This window comes from Mustela nivalis (assembly GCF_964662115.1).
Source record: "Mustela nivalis genome assembly, chromosome: 9".
NCBI lineage: Eukaryota > Metazoa > Chordata > Mammalia > Carnivora > Mustelidae > Mustela > Mustela nivalis.
In genome coordinates, this window is record NC_139028.1 from 6,964,369 (window position 1) to 6,984,672 (window position 20,304).

Consider the following 20,304-nt stretch of genomic DNA (forward strand, 5'->3'; position numbering starts at 1 on the left):
TGGAGGTCCATAAAAACGATAATCAACTTTTATGTGTGCCTTCTATAGGCCAGAAACTGTGCTAAATGAACAGTATCTAATTTAATCCTCCTAACAAGCCCTGTGAAGTCAATACTACTGACTATTCTCACTCCAAGGGGGGGGGCAAAGCAGATGCTTCGAGAGTTGAACTCAGGTTTCCAAGTTCATACAGCTCGTATATGATGGAATCAGGACTTGAGCTCAGTCTAATGCCAGGTTGGACCCTCAGTGGCAGCTACTGTAGTTTTTTTGACCGTCACCTGCTTCCCTCCCCCACCCCCGCCCCCATCTCATTCCCATTTAGGGATAATCAGCCATACCTAAATGACAGTGGCCAGGCAGGAAGGGTGGCTACTGGGTTTAATTATTTATATCCAGGGGGAATAGCCGCCTCGCCCCATACATTCTGCTTCAGCTCTTGCCCTTCCAGGGGAGTAGCCATCCTTCAAACCATCAGTGTTAATGGCTGGTGAGGGATGAATTAGGCGGCAGGGGTCACACACAGTTTACTAGTCATGCATATTTCTTTCAGAATACCTAAGTACAATTCCCTTGAAGATGAGAAGAAATGATGGGAGGGATGTTAAAAGGGACTCCCAGAAATATTTCTGGACCAGTCATGATCACTAGCCCTTATGATACTCTTGGAGTCATTTTACTGGTTCTTGAAATGAGTGCACTTGCCCTAGGATGGCTTGGCCCCTCCCAGTAATCAGAAGCTCCCCGGATGGGTCAAAGATTACTTTATTTGCTATAATTCTGCAAGTTGAATGTATCTCTCAGCCATTTCCTGTGAATGCTATTATGGGGCAGGCACAGGGGGATGACTATGGGACAGAAACATATCAGGTGAGAGGGATCCTATGCTTTTGTATGAAGGAGAAGCCCATTCTCCTTGGTGATGGGAGTTTTCCTTCTGCTCTGACTCCTGCCCAGCCGGGATCAGTGGGGAGCCTCCTCCTTTGGGCGACAGGTCTCTTTCTTTCTAAATCTTCTTTTTTTGGGACAAAAATCAAGACTACCCTTCTTTTCATCTTTCAGCTTTTTCATCCTGGCCAAGGACACTCAAACACCCTCGCCCCCAATTTGGGCTGCTAGACTATGCCAAGAGGCCACATACTGGATATATTACCTCAGGCCCAGTGTTTGGACTTCACTGAAACTTAATTGTAACATCTGAGAAGGGTTGGGGAGGCGGATGTTGTGAGGATTCATTAAGACAATGTTAAATTTTTATCACGGAGTCAAGAAAGATCTCTTGTTAGGAATGTGTTCAATCTTACCAGGATAGAGGACAAAATAGCATTTTACATATATTTTTTTTAATAAAGTATTTCTTTTTAAAATATTATTTATTTGACAGAGAGACAGAGCAGGAATACAAGCAGGGGAGTGGGAGAGGGAGAAGAAGTCTTCCTGTTGAACAAGGAGCCCAATGTGGGCCTCCATCCCAAGACCCTAAGATTATGATCTGAGTGGAAAAACGACGCTTTAAGGACTGAGCCACCCAGGTTCCATGCAAAACAGCATTTTTTTAAAAGATTTTATTTATTAATTTGACCGACAGAGATCACAAGTAGGCAGAGAAGCAGGCAGAGAGAGAGGGAGAAGCAGGCTCCCCGCTGAGCAGAGAGCCCAGTGAGGGGCTCCATCCCAGGACCCTGGGATCATGACCTGAGCTGAAGGCAGAGGCTTTAACCCACCGAGCCACCAGGCACCCCAGAAAACAGCCTTTTAAACAATATTTTTATTTTTATTTTATACATATATATATAAACAGAGAATTGAATGTATACATATAAATATAACTTGTAAACACATTTGATATATATTTATGTTTATCCTAGGATGCAACACTGCCCTCCTGAGCAGCGCAAGAGGGTGGGTTTTTACAAAGAATCACCAAACAGCTTGACCCAACTGAACGGCCTGCCTTGCGCTGCTGCTTAAGAGAAAGCCTTGAGTTGGTTAAGGTTTGACAAATACTGAGAAAAACCAGTCAATTAATATGTTAAAAACACTACCCAACCACAGTATGAACCATTTAGACATATGGCTTTAATTTTGACTTTAGTCTCCAAAGCCTAGGGGTCCCTGGGGAAAGGGGGCAGAGGGAGAGAAAGGACCAGCTTCTCTGTGGGCCAGGTTTCTGGGGTTGCTCCCAGCCCTGCCCCCAGAGGGAATGCCCCCACCCAGGGCTTTGCTCCCAGAAGGGCCCCTCCCACAGAAAGCCCCTTCCCAAATGGCCCTGACCTTTGGCCACACCCTCAGAGGTCCCATTATCCACCCCCAACCCCCTCACACCCCCCTACCCTGCCAAGCACCACCCTCAGAAGGGTTCTAAGGTGAAGTCAGTGTGCTTCTCTCTCAATGTCTAGGAATTACTCAGTTTTATTTTTGACTTTGTGTTTTTTGAGCGAAGTGGGTGGTATAAGGACCTACTTTATATTTTTATATTTTAGCCAGAGGCTTCCATTGAGGTTACACAATAACCTTATTGTTTAACCCTTAAGCTGTCCCTGCTCCCCTTCTCCCAGGGGACTTACTTAAAAACAAGTCCCGGAAATCAACCTCAGGTAACAAAGCCCAAATACAAGGGTGGGTCAGGCCAGGTAAGACATCTGATCAGTGGAGGGCTGCATACTGTCTCCCTAGCTACCAAGGAGTATGGGTCCCGCCCTTTGTGAGTCTTTTGGGCGAAAATCCTAACCAAGGTGATAGGCTAGGTCAAATATCTACTAAAAGGTAAGTTGTAATTCAATTGGTCACCTAGCATCACTGTGCAGCTTTCTCTGTGTGTTACAATTTCATTGGCCACCTGTGCATGACCAGGCCCAACCGCATGGCCTATGTCCTTAAAAGCTAGTCTGTAAAGGAGAGAGGGGTTGACTTCTCTGTAAGAAAAGCGGCCCTGGCTGGTCAGTTTGATTCTTGATGCTTGGTGCAAAATAAAGCTTTGTTTGACCTTCGCTTTGTATCAGTCTCGCTCTTTTAATCATGGACCCATTATTGGGGCATAACAGGTGGGATAGTGGAGCACGTACATAGTGGAGGGGACAGCCCACTGTGGGTATCCACCATTCCTTGCCTGTACTGCTCATTTGCATGTACTGCTCGCCCTGCCCGGTGAGCACAGCATGGAAATGGACACCTCGTGAGTGGTGGTCAACGAGACTCACTGACCACGTGATGTCTATGACCGAGTCAACCGGAGCTCGCCTTCCCGACAGACCAGAGCTTGCTCTGAGCACCGGCAGGAGGCGGTGGCCTCTTGTGAGCAGCCCAGAACCCTGTCTTGTCCTTTCTCACTCATGTCACCTCCCTGTGTTAGCCAAGCCTTGGAAGAGGTGACTTAGGAGGGAAGGAAAAGAAAGGCAGCCCCTGGCTCCTGATCCTGTCAAGTTCCGTACTCATCAGGAAGCCGAGGGCAGCAGGGTTGGTGGAACAGGTGTGAGTCCCCAGGTGAGGTAAAGATGGCAGAGCTGGTCTTGTGCAGGATTTCTACGGTTCTGATAAGAAGAGGGCACGTGGGTGTGCCCCAGCTGTGGAATCCCTGCGTGAATTATTTAACACTGACATTGCACCCTGCGAAGATGAATGGCATAAATCATGCCCATAATCACATTATAAAATTTTTATTTGCTTGGAATGACATTAAATGCAAATAGAAAACAGCAGCCATGCCCCTTCAGAAGACAGATGGTGGAGGAAATGAGCTTTCTATTTTAGTACCTTTAACAAACACTTCCTCCCTGTTTTTGCCCAAAGGGCCCTATATCTTCATTTTGCATGGGGCTTGTAAATTATGTAGCCAGCCCTGGGGACAGCTGTGCAGTGTCTCAATGACCCAGTGCAGGGAATGGCAGGAGCCTCCCTCCTTGATACAGTAGTATTACACAAGCCCCTGAAGCTGAAACAGAACTTCAGGATAAAGTCTGGGGGGGAGGTCCTCAAATTTCTGAGTCATGGGCTGTCGTAAACAAAATAACAGCCGGGTGGCTTAGGCAACATACAATTTATTTTCTCATGGTTCTGGGCGCTGGAAGTCCAAGATCAAGGTGGCAGTAGGGTTTGATTCTTCAAACGTCTCTCCTTGGCTTGCAGATAGCTGTGTTCTCCACTCTGTCTTCAAACGATTGTCCTTCAGTGTCCTTCTGTGTCCTAATCTCTTCTTCCTGTAAGCACACCAGTCCTGTTGGCTTGGTGCCCACCCCCAGTGAGCTCGTTTTCCCTTTATCACCTCTTTAAAAATCCTGTCTCTGAATACTGCCACATTCTGAGATGCTGGGTGTTAGGACGTCAACGTAGGAATCTGGGGGCATCCAACTAAGCTCATAACAATAGTCAAAACTGGATCCGAAACTGAAATTTAGACACATTTTAAAATGCTAAAAGTGTATATATATAATTTTTGTGGTAGGCCTGAGATGGTTGGTAGGCTGAGATGTATTTGTAACCTTTGAGGTTAACATCCTTTGGAATGATCAAAGAGAGCTTCTATGTAATTCCATACATCCACAATTAAACCCCAGAGCTTTTTAATTTGGAATTTGGCTGTTTTGTGCTTGGTGGTAACCAAAACCAGCCTAGGGCTTTTCTTTTGTTTTGGCAGAAAAGTAGGAGGCAGAGGACTTGAGCATTTAGACATCTTGCTGCTCTTTGGTTTAATCATACTCTACTGAGTTGCCCGAAACTAATTAAGCTCTTGGCTCTGTAGAGGAGAGATGATGTTCCTTACATGCCATTGGCCACAATGTTCCTTTTTTAAATTGTTGTTAACATTTGTGTTATTTTTCAGTATAAGAGACAAGCTTTATCTTAGTTTGGGCTGATGTAACAAGAGCACCATAAACTAGGTGCTTTAAAGACATACTTATTTCTCTCAGTTCTGGAAGCTGGGAAGTCTACGATCAAGACCCTGGAAGATTCCGTGTCTGTTCAAGTGCCCACTTCCTGGGTCACAGATGACCATCTTCTCCCTATAACCTCCAAGGTGGAGGAGGCGAGGGATCTCTGTGGGGTCTCTCTTATGGAGACACTAATCTCGCCCATGAGGACTCCACCCTCATGACCTAAACATCTCCCAAGGACCCCATCTCCTAGTTATGTCCCTTTGGACATTGAGTTTTCAACTTATGAATCCTGGAGGGATACACTGTCTACAGTGAGCTTCGTCAAACATCTTTTATGTTCAAGGCACTGTTTTTTGGCAAAATTAATCATTTCCTACACATCCTTTGAAGCAAGAGTATTTCTGCACTTTGCCTTCCTTTAGAACCTTTCTCTAGAGAGGATCCTAAAAAGTTCAGAAAAGATGCAGAAGAAACCTGCTGGTTATCTCGTTTTTCACAGTAGAGCAGAATTCATTTTGAAGTAGGTTAATCTTAGAAATCCAGGCGAAGACACTTCGCTTGAAAATCATCTCAAATGATCAGTTAGTTTTGTTAGTAGGAGTAATAGTAACTATAAGATCAATAGAACAACTTTTTGTTCTACTGTGGGCCTACTGTGTGCTGGCTACCTCGGAGCACCTGAGTCGAACCATCTCGTGATCCTTTCAACAGCCCACTGAGGGTCACACTGTCTTCTCCTCCACGTTATGGATGAGCCTTAAGTCTGGGCCAGAAATGACACAACTTTCCCAAAGCCATATTGCTACTGAGGGGCCAGCTGGGATCTACGCCCACTCTGGTGCCAGAGCCTGTGATTGCAAACGTGGGCTGCACTAGCTGTTCAGAACAAAGGACTGTTCATGGAGGTGACACAGCTAACCCGTGAGACCCACCACCCTTTTCCCTAAGGTCATCCCGGTACAGCCTGCAGTGATGGCCCGAGTTAAGCATTTGAACTTGGTGCTGCAGAGGGCGTGTTTTAGGGACAAGATTGGTGTTAAGGGGGTCTAATGAAGCCCAGAGGGAATGGAAGGAAACAGGACTTGGGGAAATATCTGGGTCCCTGGAGCTGTCATCTCCTTTTATTACTGTGCACCTCTCTTTCACAAAAATAAATAAATACATAAATACATACATACATACATACATACATACATACAAAAAATATTTGTGGACATAGCACAAATTTAAGCAAATTTTTGATAAATTATAAACTCTACTACTCTACTAAATTATTATAAAAGGCATGCAAAAGCTAAACAGTTAAATGGATGACATGAAATATGAATAAAACTTATAATATTTTCTTCCAGCCCCTTACTGGACTATTTGTCAAACTCCCTTTGGAGAAGACTTTTTAAAGATTTGTTTATTTATTGAGAGAGAGAGATACAACACGTGTGTGCACATGTGAGTAGGGGGGTGGGGCAAAGGGAAAAGGAGAGAAGCAGACTCCCCATTGAGCACAAAGGCCTCACTAAGGGCTCAATCCCATGACCCTGAGATCATGACTTGAGCCAAAATTTTGAGTCAGACATTTAATCAACTGAGACACCCAGGTGCCCTGGAGAAGACTTTTTAAGAAAGAGATAGGACACTGGATTTATAGCAATAATTCCTAGAATTAACCTTTAAAAGTGGGAAGATAGAAATGGTTTTTTTAAATTTTTTTAAAGATTTTCTTTATTTATTCATAAGAGATGGGAGGCAGAGGCAGAAGCAGGCTTCCCGCAGAGCAGGAAGTCCAGAGTGGGACTTGATCCCAGGACCTGGGATCATGACCCTAGCTGGAGATAGACGCTGGAGATACTGATAAACCAAACTTTAGGGAAAAATACTGAACTTTACTGGGAAGATGAAGCAGAACAACAGCATATGGCAGCAACATGAGTTTTAGACAGTTGTTGGTCACCCAGAAGGCTTAAGGTGGAGAGAAAAACAAAAGGCTGTAGTGACCCAAAATTGTCCGAGTTGTGACCCAGGAACTTCCGGGTGACATAAAGATTTGTTTATTTATTACACGGACAGCGCCATGTGGGGACAGAGCGAGGGGGAATGAGAATTCCATACAAACGTGTGAGTGGCTCTTCTCCCATCTCCAGGGGGGAAGGAAGAGATTGGGTTTACTCCAGTAAGCATGGTGATGAGTTGGTGAGGTAGGTTGACTAGATGTCTGGACACCTGAAAAAGCCAGCTAAGGGGGCTTCCTGGCCATCTTGTCAGTGTCTTATTGAAAGCTTGTCATGTGCAAGACTTTCTTTTAACAGGTTGCCAGGTGAATTGATGTACAAATCAGACTACCGGCCGCCATGTGTCATTGCTCAGGTGGTCCATGACACAGTGCCCTGCCACTAAGGGGATGCACTTAGCATTACAGACATCGTTCTGTCTTTGTTATTTTGAAATTTAGAAAATATCTTATTAATTTGTTCACCCCAAAGAGGCAATTTATTGCTTACTATGACAGTCTTTTGGTAGAGGACACAAAACTGCTTTCTTTGTTATGAAAATCAATGTGTTACACCAATTTTCTGAAAGATAGAAATGAATTGCCTCCTTCCAGCTGGGTCAGGACATAAGTGTACCCTATGTACTGGTTTTTCAATAGATTCCATTTACAGATTGTACATGTCTCTCAATACAGAAGACATTTGCTCACATTTATGTGTAGAACATTCCCGAACCTGGTCCAGGTTGCGGATGAAACCGTCACTCTGACTGGCAAGGCATAACGAAGAAGAGTTTTCCTGTAAACAATATGTGGTCATGGAAGGAATCAGCACTGCAATTCGTGGCTGATTCCAAAGGCTCTAAGAGGTGGTAGATGCACAGGCAAAGTGGTGACTTTTGCAGAGGAAGCAGGCTGGGGAGAGATAGCAAAACAGAAGTTTGAGAGGGCCCTAAAATCTCCTCCTGTGGGATTATTGGCCATTGAGCTTGAGAAAGGCTATGGTGAAAAATTGAAAGAGCATCAGATCAAACCCTTGGCCACTGGAGGTTGAAACTGACATGAGCAGCACTATCTCTATTCTTGACCCAAGGCCACAGGATGACAAGCTTTGCTTTTTCAATGTGGTCTCAAGTCTCTATACTGCCCTATAAAGAAAATAATACAAATAAATGCTGAGAGTGTAAAGTGTAAGCAGAGCTCCCCTTGGCCATTTCCTAAGTTTTGTCCACTCCGAAGTGAGTATCACTTTGGTGAGTGCATTGCAGGAAATGGCCTTAATGATCAATGGCAGACCTCCACTCCAGAGTGACATAAAAAGCAATCTGCACCTCCTTCCTGATTTGTCTGTAATGAAACTTGCTTTCCTCAGGTCCCAGCATTCGAGGCAGATAAATATGTTCCCTTTCGTTGGCTCTTACTCATACTTCAGCAAGATTTCCCATGTGCTTTCCTTGGCTGGCTGGGAAACTGGACGACAATTTATGGGATCTTAGGGGACAGGCGCGTAGAATTCCAGTGGGATCCCGGAACAGAACCTAATTGGAGATTAGAGACCATTGCGGTGCAAAGCTTTTCTTTGAGATCGAAAGAGGTGCATGTTATGCAAATATTAGCAAGTGTAAGTTCACACTGTCTATTGAAAATTTATAGACTCATTATGGTCAAGAAGGCTGGAAGATAAGTAGATTTTGGGAAAGATTCAGGTAAATTCAGGGAGGTGGCAAATTACCCCAGGGAAAGTAGAATGGCTAAAGAGTATGGCCCAAACTTTTTAAAAAAATTTTATTCACTTATTTGACACACAGAGAGCCAGAAAGCACAAGTGGGGGGAATGGCAGAGGGAGAAGGGGAAGCAGGCTCCCCGCTGAGCAGGGAGGCAAATGTGTGGGACTTGATCCCAGGACCCTGGGATCATGACCTGAGCTGAAGGCAGACACTTAACCGACTGAGCCACCCAGGCACCCCCTGGCTCCAACTTCCAAAGATGGTGTATGAGATACCCTTGGTGGGAAGGAATGAAGATCAGCAACTGTCCTTGATTCTGCTTCTCAGGAAGGCATTGTGATGTGGTGCCCAGGACTTTGGAGACAGACACATGCTTGGTGCCCTCTGGCTCTGCCGCAAAAGCAACACCTTCCAGAGGGCAGCTGCAGGCACCGGGTGGCGTCACACAGGGTCAGACCCAGGAGGCACTCAGCCACGTACCCATTCCACCATCCTGCTGGGTTTGGAAGAGCGCCATCAAAGTCCCTGCTGCTGAAGGACCATCCAGAGTGACATGTCCCATGGGGCATGCCGGCATTCCTTTACCCCTTCAGGTTGTTGGCAGCAAGGCTGGAAATTTTTTTAATTGCCTGGGAAAATGATAGCAAACAGCTCCAAAAAGGAGTTTCAGGACGCAGACTTCATACTATGTTTTGAGTACATTTCATTCATTTGGCAGGTACTGACAGGGTGCTTAAGTGCCAGGTGCTGCTGCATTAGAAACGGACTTGAGAAGTTAACAGGAGGGGGCTCCAGCCCTCAACCAGCACAAAGTTGATCAATGGATGCATGTGACAGACAGAGCACTGTGACGGGGAGTACTAGGTGCTGTCATAAGAAGGGTATGCCTGGAGTTAAAGGAACACTCGGGGGGAGCCAGCACCAACACTCGGGGAGAGCTGTGGGAAATATGATGGATGCAGATGGCTCCAGGGGAAACCAGAGAACTGCTCAGATCCCTGCTTCTTAACAGCTCCAAGTGCCCGCCGCTTCAGAGTGGGGGCTGGGCGAGCAGGGAGCTGGGGTGGGCGCAGCGATGCCTAAGTTCCGACCTCAAGCCCCTGCGCTGTTTCACCTGTCCCTTTAGGAGTACAATGACATAGGATGTCACCAACGGAGGATCTACCCCTGCATCCTGGTACTGGGAAAGCACGCGAGGGCTGCGGAGCTGAAAGCAAGAGTTGGTAGTTCCAGTAATGTGTGCAGGGTTTTAAAAAACTATATACCGGAAAATATCCGGTCTTATTTGCATGTGTTTGTATCATGCACAATTTTTAACTGCAATCCTCCTTTTACCTTCTTCCCTGTTGTTAAGACTCTCCTCTCCTCACCGCTGCCTTTGTCCCTATAATACCTGTTGACAGCCTGGTGCTCATCCATGAGCTCATTCGCCTCTATCCACGCACGCATGGGGCTCTGTCACTGTTTAACAAATATGGGCTCATTTTATCTACCTCTTGATCTAGTGCTTCCCAGTTAATAATCCCTCCTGCATAACGTCCTTCTGTTTTTATCTTCATTTTTATAAAGAATGGTTGCTCACCTTTTATCAGGTGTCTTTATTTTTTTTTTATCAAATGCATTTATTGCTATGGTCTTAAGAGTTTTTTCACAGTTAATTTAGTGATGAGGTAAATCTTATTGATTTTCTGGTCTTGAGCTCCCTTTATTTTCCTGGAATGAATCCAAGTTGGTCTCAGGATATAGTCCTTTGATAGATGCCTGACTTCTGTTATTTGCTAACATTAGTTCAGTTTCTGTTAACTAATCTGTCCTAAGCCAGATTTGTTAATAGCTTCCCCGTTCCTCCCTCTCAGGTTTGGGTATTAAAATTGTGCTCAGCTTCATCAAGTGAATTGACTTATTATTGTTTAATTGCCTGTTGCCATTTAACAGTAGAATGACAGTTATCCAGCTGCAAACCTGTCTGATCTTGGAACTCATCTTCTTAATTTTTCATTCTTGAATCATTTGGATGATTTTGTTTTCCTAGGAAATCATCGTTTCTTCTAGGTTATCAAATTGATTAGTATAAAGGGCCTTGCAGTTTAGTGATTCTTCTATATTATGCATTTGCTTTTATATCTCTGTTCCCAATCCTTATCTGTTTTGCAACTCTCTCCCTCTCTCTGTCCCCTCCTCCCTGAAACCCCCCTTTCCCCATTCCCCTTCCCTCTCCCCACCTCCTCCCACACCCCATCTTCCCCCTCTCTTATCCTTAATAGGGCATGTGAAGTTTTTTTATTATTATTATTTCATTAGTCTTTCATAGAAACAACTTTGAGTTTATTTGCCCCTGATATTTTTTATTAGTTTAAAAATTTATCTTTATTATAACTACTTCCTTTCTTTGGATTGAGCTGCCCTTTTCTGATGGGTTTAAATGAGTACTTTCTTTTATTTAAAAAAATGTTTGAAATTGAAGACATTTGACACTAAAGTCTCCTTAGAGTATAACTTCTGGTGTCTTCTGTAAGTTTTGGTATGAAATAGTCTCCTTTCCATTGCTTTCAAGATTTTCTTCAGTCGTCTTATGATTTCTTCTTTGACTGAAGACTGTATTTCTTAACTTGTATGTAGTTTCAATTTTTTGTTACCAGGTTATCTAATTCTGATTCTACCGGATTGTGATCAAAGAACTGTTCTTTAAATCTTTAATTTGGAAGGCTTGTAAAGGTTTCCTTTGTTGCCTATTATGCAATTAATCTTTACAAATATGGCTTTCCTTAGGTGTAAGAAAGAAATGTTTTCCGAGGGAAATAAGGATGTCTATTTTTTTTTAATATTTTATTTATTTATTTGACAGACAGAGATCACAAGTAGGCAGAGAGGCAGGCAGAGAGTGAGAGAGAGGAGGAAGCAGGCTCCCCGCGGAGCAGAGAGACCGATGTGGGGCTCGATCCTAGGACCCTGGGATCATGACCTGAGCCGAAGGCAGAGGCTTTAACCCACTGAGCCACCCAGGCGCCCCAGGATGTCTATTTTCTGTGTGTCCTTGTTTTTCCCTCCTTCTAGTAGATACTCCCATTTGAAAAGCTAAAATTTTACCTTGTTATTGCATTTTTAGAGTCTTCAGGTATTATGTTGTTAGATGTATACCTGCTTATACCTTTTACATCTTCTTTCCAAACTCTGCCTTTAAAAATGTCCCTCTTCATCTTAGTACCTATAAATTTAGACCCAACTTGTCTGCGATGAATTTTGCCATTCCGGCTTTCTCTTTTGCATGGTATCTCCTCACCTGATACATTCTCAATCCCTTTTGCATTTTAAGTATGTTTCTTGAACAGCGTGGATCTGTAACCTCCTGATAGGCGCTTTAATAGAAAAAGTCAGTCTGTACACATTTAAATTAATGATAAACAGTCATAATTTTATTCCTCCCATCTTATTTTGTTTTTATTTTCCCCATTTTTGATGTTTTTAATCAAGTTCATTCTTTTTGTACTTGATAAATAGAGAAGTTCTTTGCATTTTTCGATGACAGCTTAATTGAGATATAATTCACAGGCCATACCACTCACCATCTAATGTGGACAATTTAATGGCTTTCACTATATTTAACTATACTATACTGAACTACCTACACATTTTCATCATCCTCAAAAGAAAACTTTAGCCATCACCACCAGTCTTAGGCAACCGCTAATCTACTTTCGGTCTCTGTAGATTTAGCTATTCTGGAAATTCCATATAAATCAAATTATGCAATACGTGGTCTTCTGTGACTGACTTCTCTCAATCAGCAGAATGTTTTCAAGGCTCCTCTGTGTCGTGGCACATATCAAAATTCTATTCCTTTTCAAGGCTGAATAATATTCCACAGGCTGGATGGATCACATTTTATTTATCTCTTCATCAGTTGATGAACATCAGGGTTGTTCTCACCTTTTCGCTATTACGAATAAACCCTAAACCTTCATGCACAAGTTTTTGTGTGGGCATAGTTTTTTTCTTGGCTCTATACACAGGAGTGATATTGGTGTGTCATATGGCAACTCTGTGTTCTGCATTTTGAGGAGCTACTAAACCATTTCTAATGTGGCTGTGCCATTTTCCAAGCCCACCAGCAATTTACAGGTTCCAGCTCTTCACATCCTTCCAACACCTGCTTTTGGGGTTTTTGATAGTAGCCATCCACGTGGGTGGGAGGTGGTATCTCACCATGGTTTTGATTTGCATTTCCCGAATGATTAGTGATGTTGAGCATATTTACACGTGCTTATTGTCCCATATATTTTATATATACCTTATATGTATCTTTAAATATATATTATATATTTCATATTTTATTTATATTTAAATACATATTTAAGAATGTAAATATATTTACATAAATATGTTTATATAAATATATGATCATGTAAAATATATTTATATATACATTTATATATTAATGTATACATTTGAATATTAGAGAAATGTATATTCAAGTCCTTTGCTCATTTTTTAAGAGATTTTATTTATTTATTTGAGAGAGATTTATTGAGAGAGATCACAAGCAGGCAGAGAGGCAGGCAGAGAGAGAGGAAGAAGCAGGCTCCCTGCTGAGCAGAAAGCACGGGGCTCGATCCCAGGACTCTGAGTTCAAGACCTGAGCGGAAGGCAGCAGCTTAACCCGCTGAGCCACCCAGGCGCCCCTCTTTGCTCATTTCTTAACTTGGTTGTCTTTTTATTTGAGTTGTAAGAATTCTTGTGTGCCTGGGTGGCTCAGTGGGTTAAGCCGCTGCCTTCGGCTCGGGTCATGATCTCAGGGTCCTGGGATCGAGGCCCGCATCGGGCTCTCTGCTCAGCAGGGAGCCTGCTTCCCTCTCTCTCTCTCTGCCTGCCTCTCCATCTACTTGTGATTTCTCCCTTTCAAATAAATATAAAAAAAAATCTAAAAAAAAAAAAAAAGAATTCTTCACACAGTCTGAATGCATGTTCCTTATATATGACCTGCAAATATTTTCTCCCATTTAGTGGCTTGTCTTTTGACTTTGTCAATGGGGTCCTTGGAAGCACAAAACTGGGATATTTTGGTTGAGTCGCATTTATTTGTTTATTATTTTTTTTAAGTTGCTTGTACTTTGGTGTTTGGCTGAGGAGCCGTTGTTAGATTCAAGACCACTAACATTTACCTTTGTGTTTTCTTCTGAAAACTTTATCATTTTACTTTATTTTTATTTTTTAAAAGATTTTATTTATTTGAGAAAGAGACAATGAGAGAGAGCATGAGCGAGGAGAAGGTCAGAGGGAGAAGCAAGCTCTGTGGAGCTTGGAGCCTGATGCAGGACTCAATCCGGGATCTCCGGGATCATTACCTGAGCAGAAGGCAGCCGTCCAACCAACTGAGCTACCCAGGCATCTCGAACTTTATCATTTTAATGCTTACACTTATGTCTTTGATGCATTTGGGGTTATTTTCTCTGTATGGTGTTAGGCAGGACTCCTGTTTCATTATTTGCATGTGGCTGCTTGGGAGTAAAATACTGTTCTTACCCCCATTGAATTGTTTGGGAGTCTTGTCAAACATTAGTTGACTGTAATTTATTTTCCTTTTTTTTCCCCATTGAGGCATTTCACGTGCCATGTATATTATATTTCTAGGAAAAAGGAATCCCAGGATTTTCCCTCCTGCCTGGATTCTTCCTTCTTCATGGTGCATGATGCCAGAAGAATTTTTCCATGCAGTGAAACCAAACTGAGGGGATGGAAATATTCTGCCACTTTTCTAGATCTTTCAGTTATACAAGTCTAGGGCTGGTCATGCCACACTTGTTTAACTTGCCCGTGAGGTTCACAGCAGTTTTCCCAGCTCTGTGGTCATCAATAATTTCAAATTTGCCAATGTACTCATGCTTCGTCATCACAGTGAGGAAACGGGACGATGACTTTGGTGCAGGGCCTCCTAAGAACCTGACCTTCACCCCCCCTTTCAGCAGTGTTAATGTTCTTGAGGGCATCTGTGGGACATTTGTTCACACTGTTACTGCGGCACGGAAAGATGGCAGAAAAAGCTTTTTTCCCTTTTATTAATATTTGGTCTTGTTCTCCTTCCCTTTCTCATAACCGAATGCGTATTTCCCCTTCGTCATTTGAAAACTGCATACTGTTCTCCAGCTGTTTTCCCCAGACAAGACCTTGTGTATCAAGAATCCTTATTTCACGGTTATTATACACAATCTTAAAGATTTATGACTGTCCGCTTATTTTACACATGCATACACACGAAGCACTAAATACGGACTTTATCTGAATGGCTAAATGTTGGCCAAGACAGAAGCCAGTTGTAGTGGGAACTGATAGGATAAAGATATAGTCTGAAGTTTTTGTTCTTTAAAAAAAGCCTTCATGGGGCGCCTGGGTGGCTCAGTGGGTTAAGCCGCTGCCTTCGGCTCAGGTCATGATCTCAGGGTCCTGGGATCAAGTCCCATGTCGGGCTCTCTGCTCAGCGGGGAGCCTGCTTCCTCCTCTCTCTCTCTCTGCCTGCCTCTCTGCCTACTTGTGATCTCTCTGTCAAATAAATAGGTAAAATCTTAAAAAAAAAAAAAGCCTTCATGGGGTGCCTGGGTGGCTCAGTGGGCTAAAGCCTCTTGCCTTCAGCCCAGGTCATGATCCCAGGGTCCTGGGATCAAGTCCTGCATCGGATTCTCTGTTCAGTGGGGAGCCTGCTTCCCCCTCTCTGCCTGCCTCTCTGCCTACTTGTGATCTCTGTCTTTCAAATAAATAAAATCTTAAAAAAAAAAGGCCTTCATATTTTATTAAAAATTTTAGGTGTCCGAATTCAAAAGGTTAACAATATAGTATACTAATAATAATAATAATATATCATCTAATAATAAAATAATAATAATTTCTCCTGCATAGTCACTGCTGCACACTAGTAAAATGAGATGTTTCTTTTCTCTTCTTTTTTAAAGATTTTATTTATTTATTTGACAGGCAGAGATTACAAGTAGGCAGAGAGGCAGGCAGAGAGAGAAGGAGGGAAGTGGGCTCCCCGCTGAGCAAAGAACCCGACGTGGGGCTTGATCCCAGCCAAAGGCAGAAGCTTAAACCACCCAGGCGCCCCGAGATGTTTATTTTCATTTGGGATTATGGAGGGGCAAGGTGTTTTTGGCTCTCCTGCTGAAGTAGGGACTCAGTCAGTATTGTCTCCACCTTTTTCCCTAATAGTAGCTCTGGAAGATGAAGACGTCCCTCCATCTCTCAGACATGAGGGTTTGACCAGGACATGGGATGTTATAAGCTCATTGACAGTCTCATGAACTAAGCCCTGGTTTATTGGTCACAGTCGTTCTCCAAGTATTTTCAGGAATAAACTTCAGGTGTTGCCCTTACTCTAATTTTTCTTTCTGAGATTTCTGACTGCAATCGCTACTTCCTGCAGTCACTCAAGGAGAAACGAGGCATGTGGCAGCGCAACAGTGTGTTTTTCTTTCAAGATGACAGAATCACTCTTGATTTCTGTACGCATCTCGGATTTTCATATAGGAACATGGATTTTGGTGTCTACCCTGAGGAGATAATACATATGGTGTGAGCTACACATGTATTCTCATGACACGTCACCTGGGTTACCCAGAACTTTCTGGGCCCGGCAGAAAGGCAGAAACCCAGGTGAAGTCCTCATTGTTCCAGCAGGCTGTCAGCCCTCAAAGGCCTTCTGGATGTGTTTGTGCATCGCAGTGTCTGCTGTGTAAGATACAGAAAGAGCACAGTAGTTCAGGGGGAAAATATTTAGGAACACATTTTCCAGGAGGAACCAGGATTCAGTTTGGGTGACTCTTGACCATTTTTCATCTTCTGACGACTGAAAGTGGTAGTTAATCTACAGTCATGGTTTTAACATGCATTTCAAATGTAATGTGAGTTTCTATCAACATAAAACTATAAGAACTGCCTTCCTAAAGGGCATTCATGTAAGGCCCGTTATTTTCCAGCTTGATTAATGAAAACAAAATTTTTCTTTAATGCTTTCTTCCTACTCTGTATTAGTTTTCAGGACTGGATTGAAAGTGATTTATTGTGGATAGGGTTATACCTGCTCGTGGAATTTTTTTCTGTTCCTGGGTTTTTAAAGGTGGCAGAGTTGACTTTCTGATTTTAATTCATCTTCACTAGATGAAGAATTCACAAATAGGACTTTTTCTTGAAATAACCATAGCCTGGGGGTGCTTGGGTGGCTCAGGTCATGATCTCAGGGTCCTGGGATTGAGTTCCACATCGGGCTCCCTGCTCAGTGGGGAGCCTGCTTCACTCTTTGCCTCCCCCTCTGCTTATGCTTTCTCTAATAAGTAAATAAATAAATAACCTAAAAAAAAAAAGAAGTTGTATTTGACTGGAGCTTCATGTGGAGTGACAGATCAACAGAAAGACAAAGGAATAAGAGACAGGAAGCAATGAAGGAAAACACAGAGGCGCACAGTATAGACAGATGTTCCTCAGCTTATGACGGCCTCGGCTTCTAATAAACCCATTGTTCAGCTGGAAATCTCTTTAGTTGAAAATGCATGGAAAACACCTAAGTGACTGAACATCAGAGCTTAGCCCCGCCAAACTTAAATGTCTTGAGAACACTTAAAGTATTGCACAGTTGGGCAAAATCCTCTAACACAAAGCCTATTTCACAATAAAGTGTCTGGTATCTCATGTAACTTACTGAACACTGCACTGAAAGCCAGAACAGGACGGTTCAAGTGTGTTGGTTGCTGACCCTCGTGATCACGTGGTTTGCCTGGGGGCTGTGCTCGCTGGCTCTGCCCAGCATTACAAAAGAGGACCCTACTGTAGATCGCCAGCCTGGGAAAAGATCCAAACTAAATGCATATCACTTCTGCACTATTATAAAAAGTCAAAAAACCATAAACTGAACCAAGGTGAAGTCAGGGATCTTCTGTACCAGGTGTGTTAGGGAAGGTCAAGTGCTCCTGTCTGGCCAGGAACCATAGTGGTGTGGGGGAGTTCTACAGCGGAGAACCACTAGGACTCAAGCACCAACGGTCACAGGTTACACCAGGAAGACTGGATGCTCTTCTGTGGGCGATGAGAAGCCACGAGCGACTCAGGAAGGCTGAAGAGCTCTGGGCAGGTGGGACAGCTGAGGGCTGCAATGAAGAGGGACAGGTGGAGCTGGGAGACCAGGTGGGGAGAGCCCGCTACCCTCAAACAAAAGGCAACAAAGGTCTGGACTGGGATGATGGAGATGGTGGAAGGTAATGGGATATTCATGAAACAGAACTGGAAAGCCATGGAAATGAAATAAGAGAGGGAGGGAAAACCGTTCATGACTTTAATTGCCATCAGTATAAAACATGTTGAATTAAAATGAATTGGTATTTCTAGACCGATGATGACATCACAATAATGGAAGGAAACCAATTTTGATTTTGAGCCTGGTTAAGGAGACAGTATAGACAAGAGAAAAGCAGAGGCTCTGGAGTCACACAAATGTCACCATTGAGATACGTCCCCACTCTTCATTCCCTTCCCTGTAAACCCAGGCAAGTGACACCTGCCTCACAGCACTGGTAACAAATAGGGAAGAGCACACGTTCTCACGTTCCTGGGTCAGACAGGACAGCCAGGGATCAGCGGCACATGAGGAGGTGACAGGTGGTCACTAAACTGAGCTCAGGTGCATACACAGCATTTTACGTCACCTTGAGATGGCTCCTCTTGTGACCTCTCGAAGAAGGTGGCAGTGGTGAGGAACAAACTCCAGGAGCTTATTAGCATACATGATCTTCAGGCCGTCTGGATGAGACTCAACGATCTGCTCTACAATCACCTAGCAGAAGGAAGAGCGTTTTATTTTTATTTATTTATTTGTTTGTTTGTTTGTGTTTTTGTTTGTTTTTAAAGCACCTAAAAGAGAAGTATGAACTATACACTACAGAGAAAAGAATCGTGTAAACCTTAAAAATGCACTTCGTCCTTCCTCCTCCCCACTCAGTATGCTTTCTAAACAGGAGGTATGTAACATTGACATGAAAATCTAGGTCCTGGGATTTGGGAATACTGCTCCAACCCTGGGGGACACAGAGGCTGAGGGACAGAGACTGGCCTGAAGCTAAAACATCACACACACTCATCTGCTTCCCTTCTGAGCTTAAAAGCAAAATACTGTATCTGCAGACAACAGCTCTGTATCATCTTCACCCTGGCCTTATCCTCTACCGTCTCCAGAACAGGGAAAGGGCTGAGATGGAAAGTGATGGAAGAAAACACATCTTATTTTGCTTTAGTATTTAATTTTTTTTGGTGAGGCTGAGTTGCAGGAGGTGAATGACAAGCATACAAACTTAAAATACAAACGTGGCCACAGTTCATTTAATGACATGGAAACGTAAAGTACTTCCCCAATTTAGCATATTAGATTCAGTTCAATGAAAAGGGCATAAATTAAATAACTAAAATATTTTCATTTAGTGACAAAGAATAATGTGATCTTTTTCACCCCCACAGAGAGAGCTATGAACTATAATAGGATACATACAAAGAACTGACAGATCATTTACTTTTAGTAGTCTTAATGAAGCTGAGAAGATTACTGAAATTAATCCTTCAATTTCATTTCTATCACTGGGATACTGTCTCGTTTTAAAACTGGAAGCCTTTCATCCTGAAGTCATGGTGGGTAGCTTTATACTTACCAGACAGAAAGAACACTCGCACTGGCAGGTGACTGGAAGAAAGCCCTCAAACGCTGAGACTGGCTTCATGACTTCTGTCCGCTTGAACTAGATGAAACCGACGCTCTCTAAGTTGGAAGCTGCTGATTGCTGGCGGCCTCACATGGTGCAGCCCATACTCCGGCCGCTCAGAGGCAGGATACACTGACTCCCTGTATTTTACTGTATCCTTATAGGTCAAGAACACTGGGTAACCAAGTTCTGGACTTAAGGTACTACCCCGCTAACTCGCCCTTCAAAGCCCTTTATCTTTGAATATTCCCTCCCTCCCACCTTCCTAGCCTGGCAAACTCCCCCATGGTCTTCAAGACTTAGGCCACATCAATTCTGCGAAGACGCTTCCCCTCACAGACTTTCCCTGCGCACAGAGCTGTCTTCCAGCTCCTCCAGTGGGCACGGGTGCCTTGGTGGGGTCACGCTTTTCGGCAACTTCATTAACGTATAACTTATGGAAATGGAAATTGACCTGAAAATGTTCTGATCCGTACCTTCTTCCTAGGCAAGTCCCTCACCCCTACTAAATTAAGATGATCCCTGAGTTATGGCATCACTGGAAGAGACCAGAGCGCATGCCTGATTCCTGCCATGCTGATGGGCACCAAGCGGGACCAACCTTTTCTTACAACCAGAAGATCAGGAACTAAGAGCATCTTCAAGGAAGAGCCCTGAGCTCTCTCGCACCCAGTCAAGAAACAAAGCCAGATTAGATGCTCTGTGTTTGTGGAATGAGGTGCATGGGGGCACAAACCTCATCCATGTATGGTTTCACCAGTACTTGACCGACTAACGCCTCTGCATCCCGTGTCTTGTCAATTGTAGCGTAAGTCTGGAGGCAGTGCCGTATGATGTCCACATTGGAAGCCTGAAGCCCTTCTAGCAGCAGGCCTCCCAGGGACTGCTGCAGCATGGCCGTAATGTGGGCTATACGCTGCAAGAACAGAGAGACCAGGAAAGAAGGTTCAGGTACCACAGTTTCTAAAAGCTCAAATATATGTGTATA

At 43.5% G+C, this 20,304-nt stretch overlaps 1 protein-coding gene across 1 annotated transcript in view; it reads right to left on the minus strand.

Moving 5' to 3' along the window:
- Positions 1–18,188: 18,188 nt before the first annotated feature.
- The window catches only part of LOC309841112 (conserved oligomeric Golgi complex subunit 2-like), a 680,432-nt gene continuing 678,316 nt past the window's right edge, over positions 18,189–20,304 (minus strand). Inside the window, exons 4-5 of the mRNA XM_082684013.1 lie at positions 20,053–20,232; positions 18,189–18,400 (exon numbers count right to left, since the gene is read on the minus strand). Coding sequence (XP_082540139.1) covers positions 18,269–18,400; positions 20,053–20,232 — 312 coding nt within the window. The 3' untranslated portion in view covers positions 18,189–18,268. The remainder of the gene's footprint in view (positions 18,401–20,052; positions 20,233–20,304) is intronic.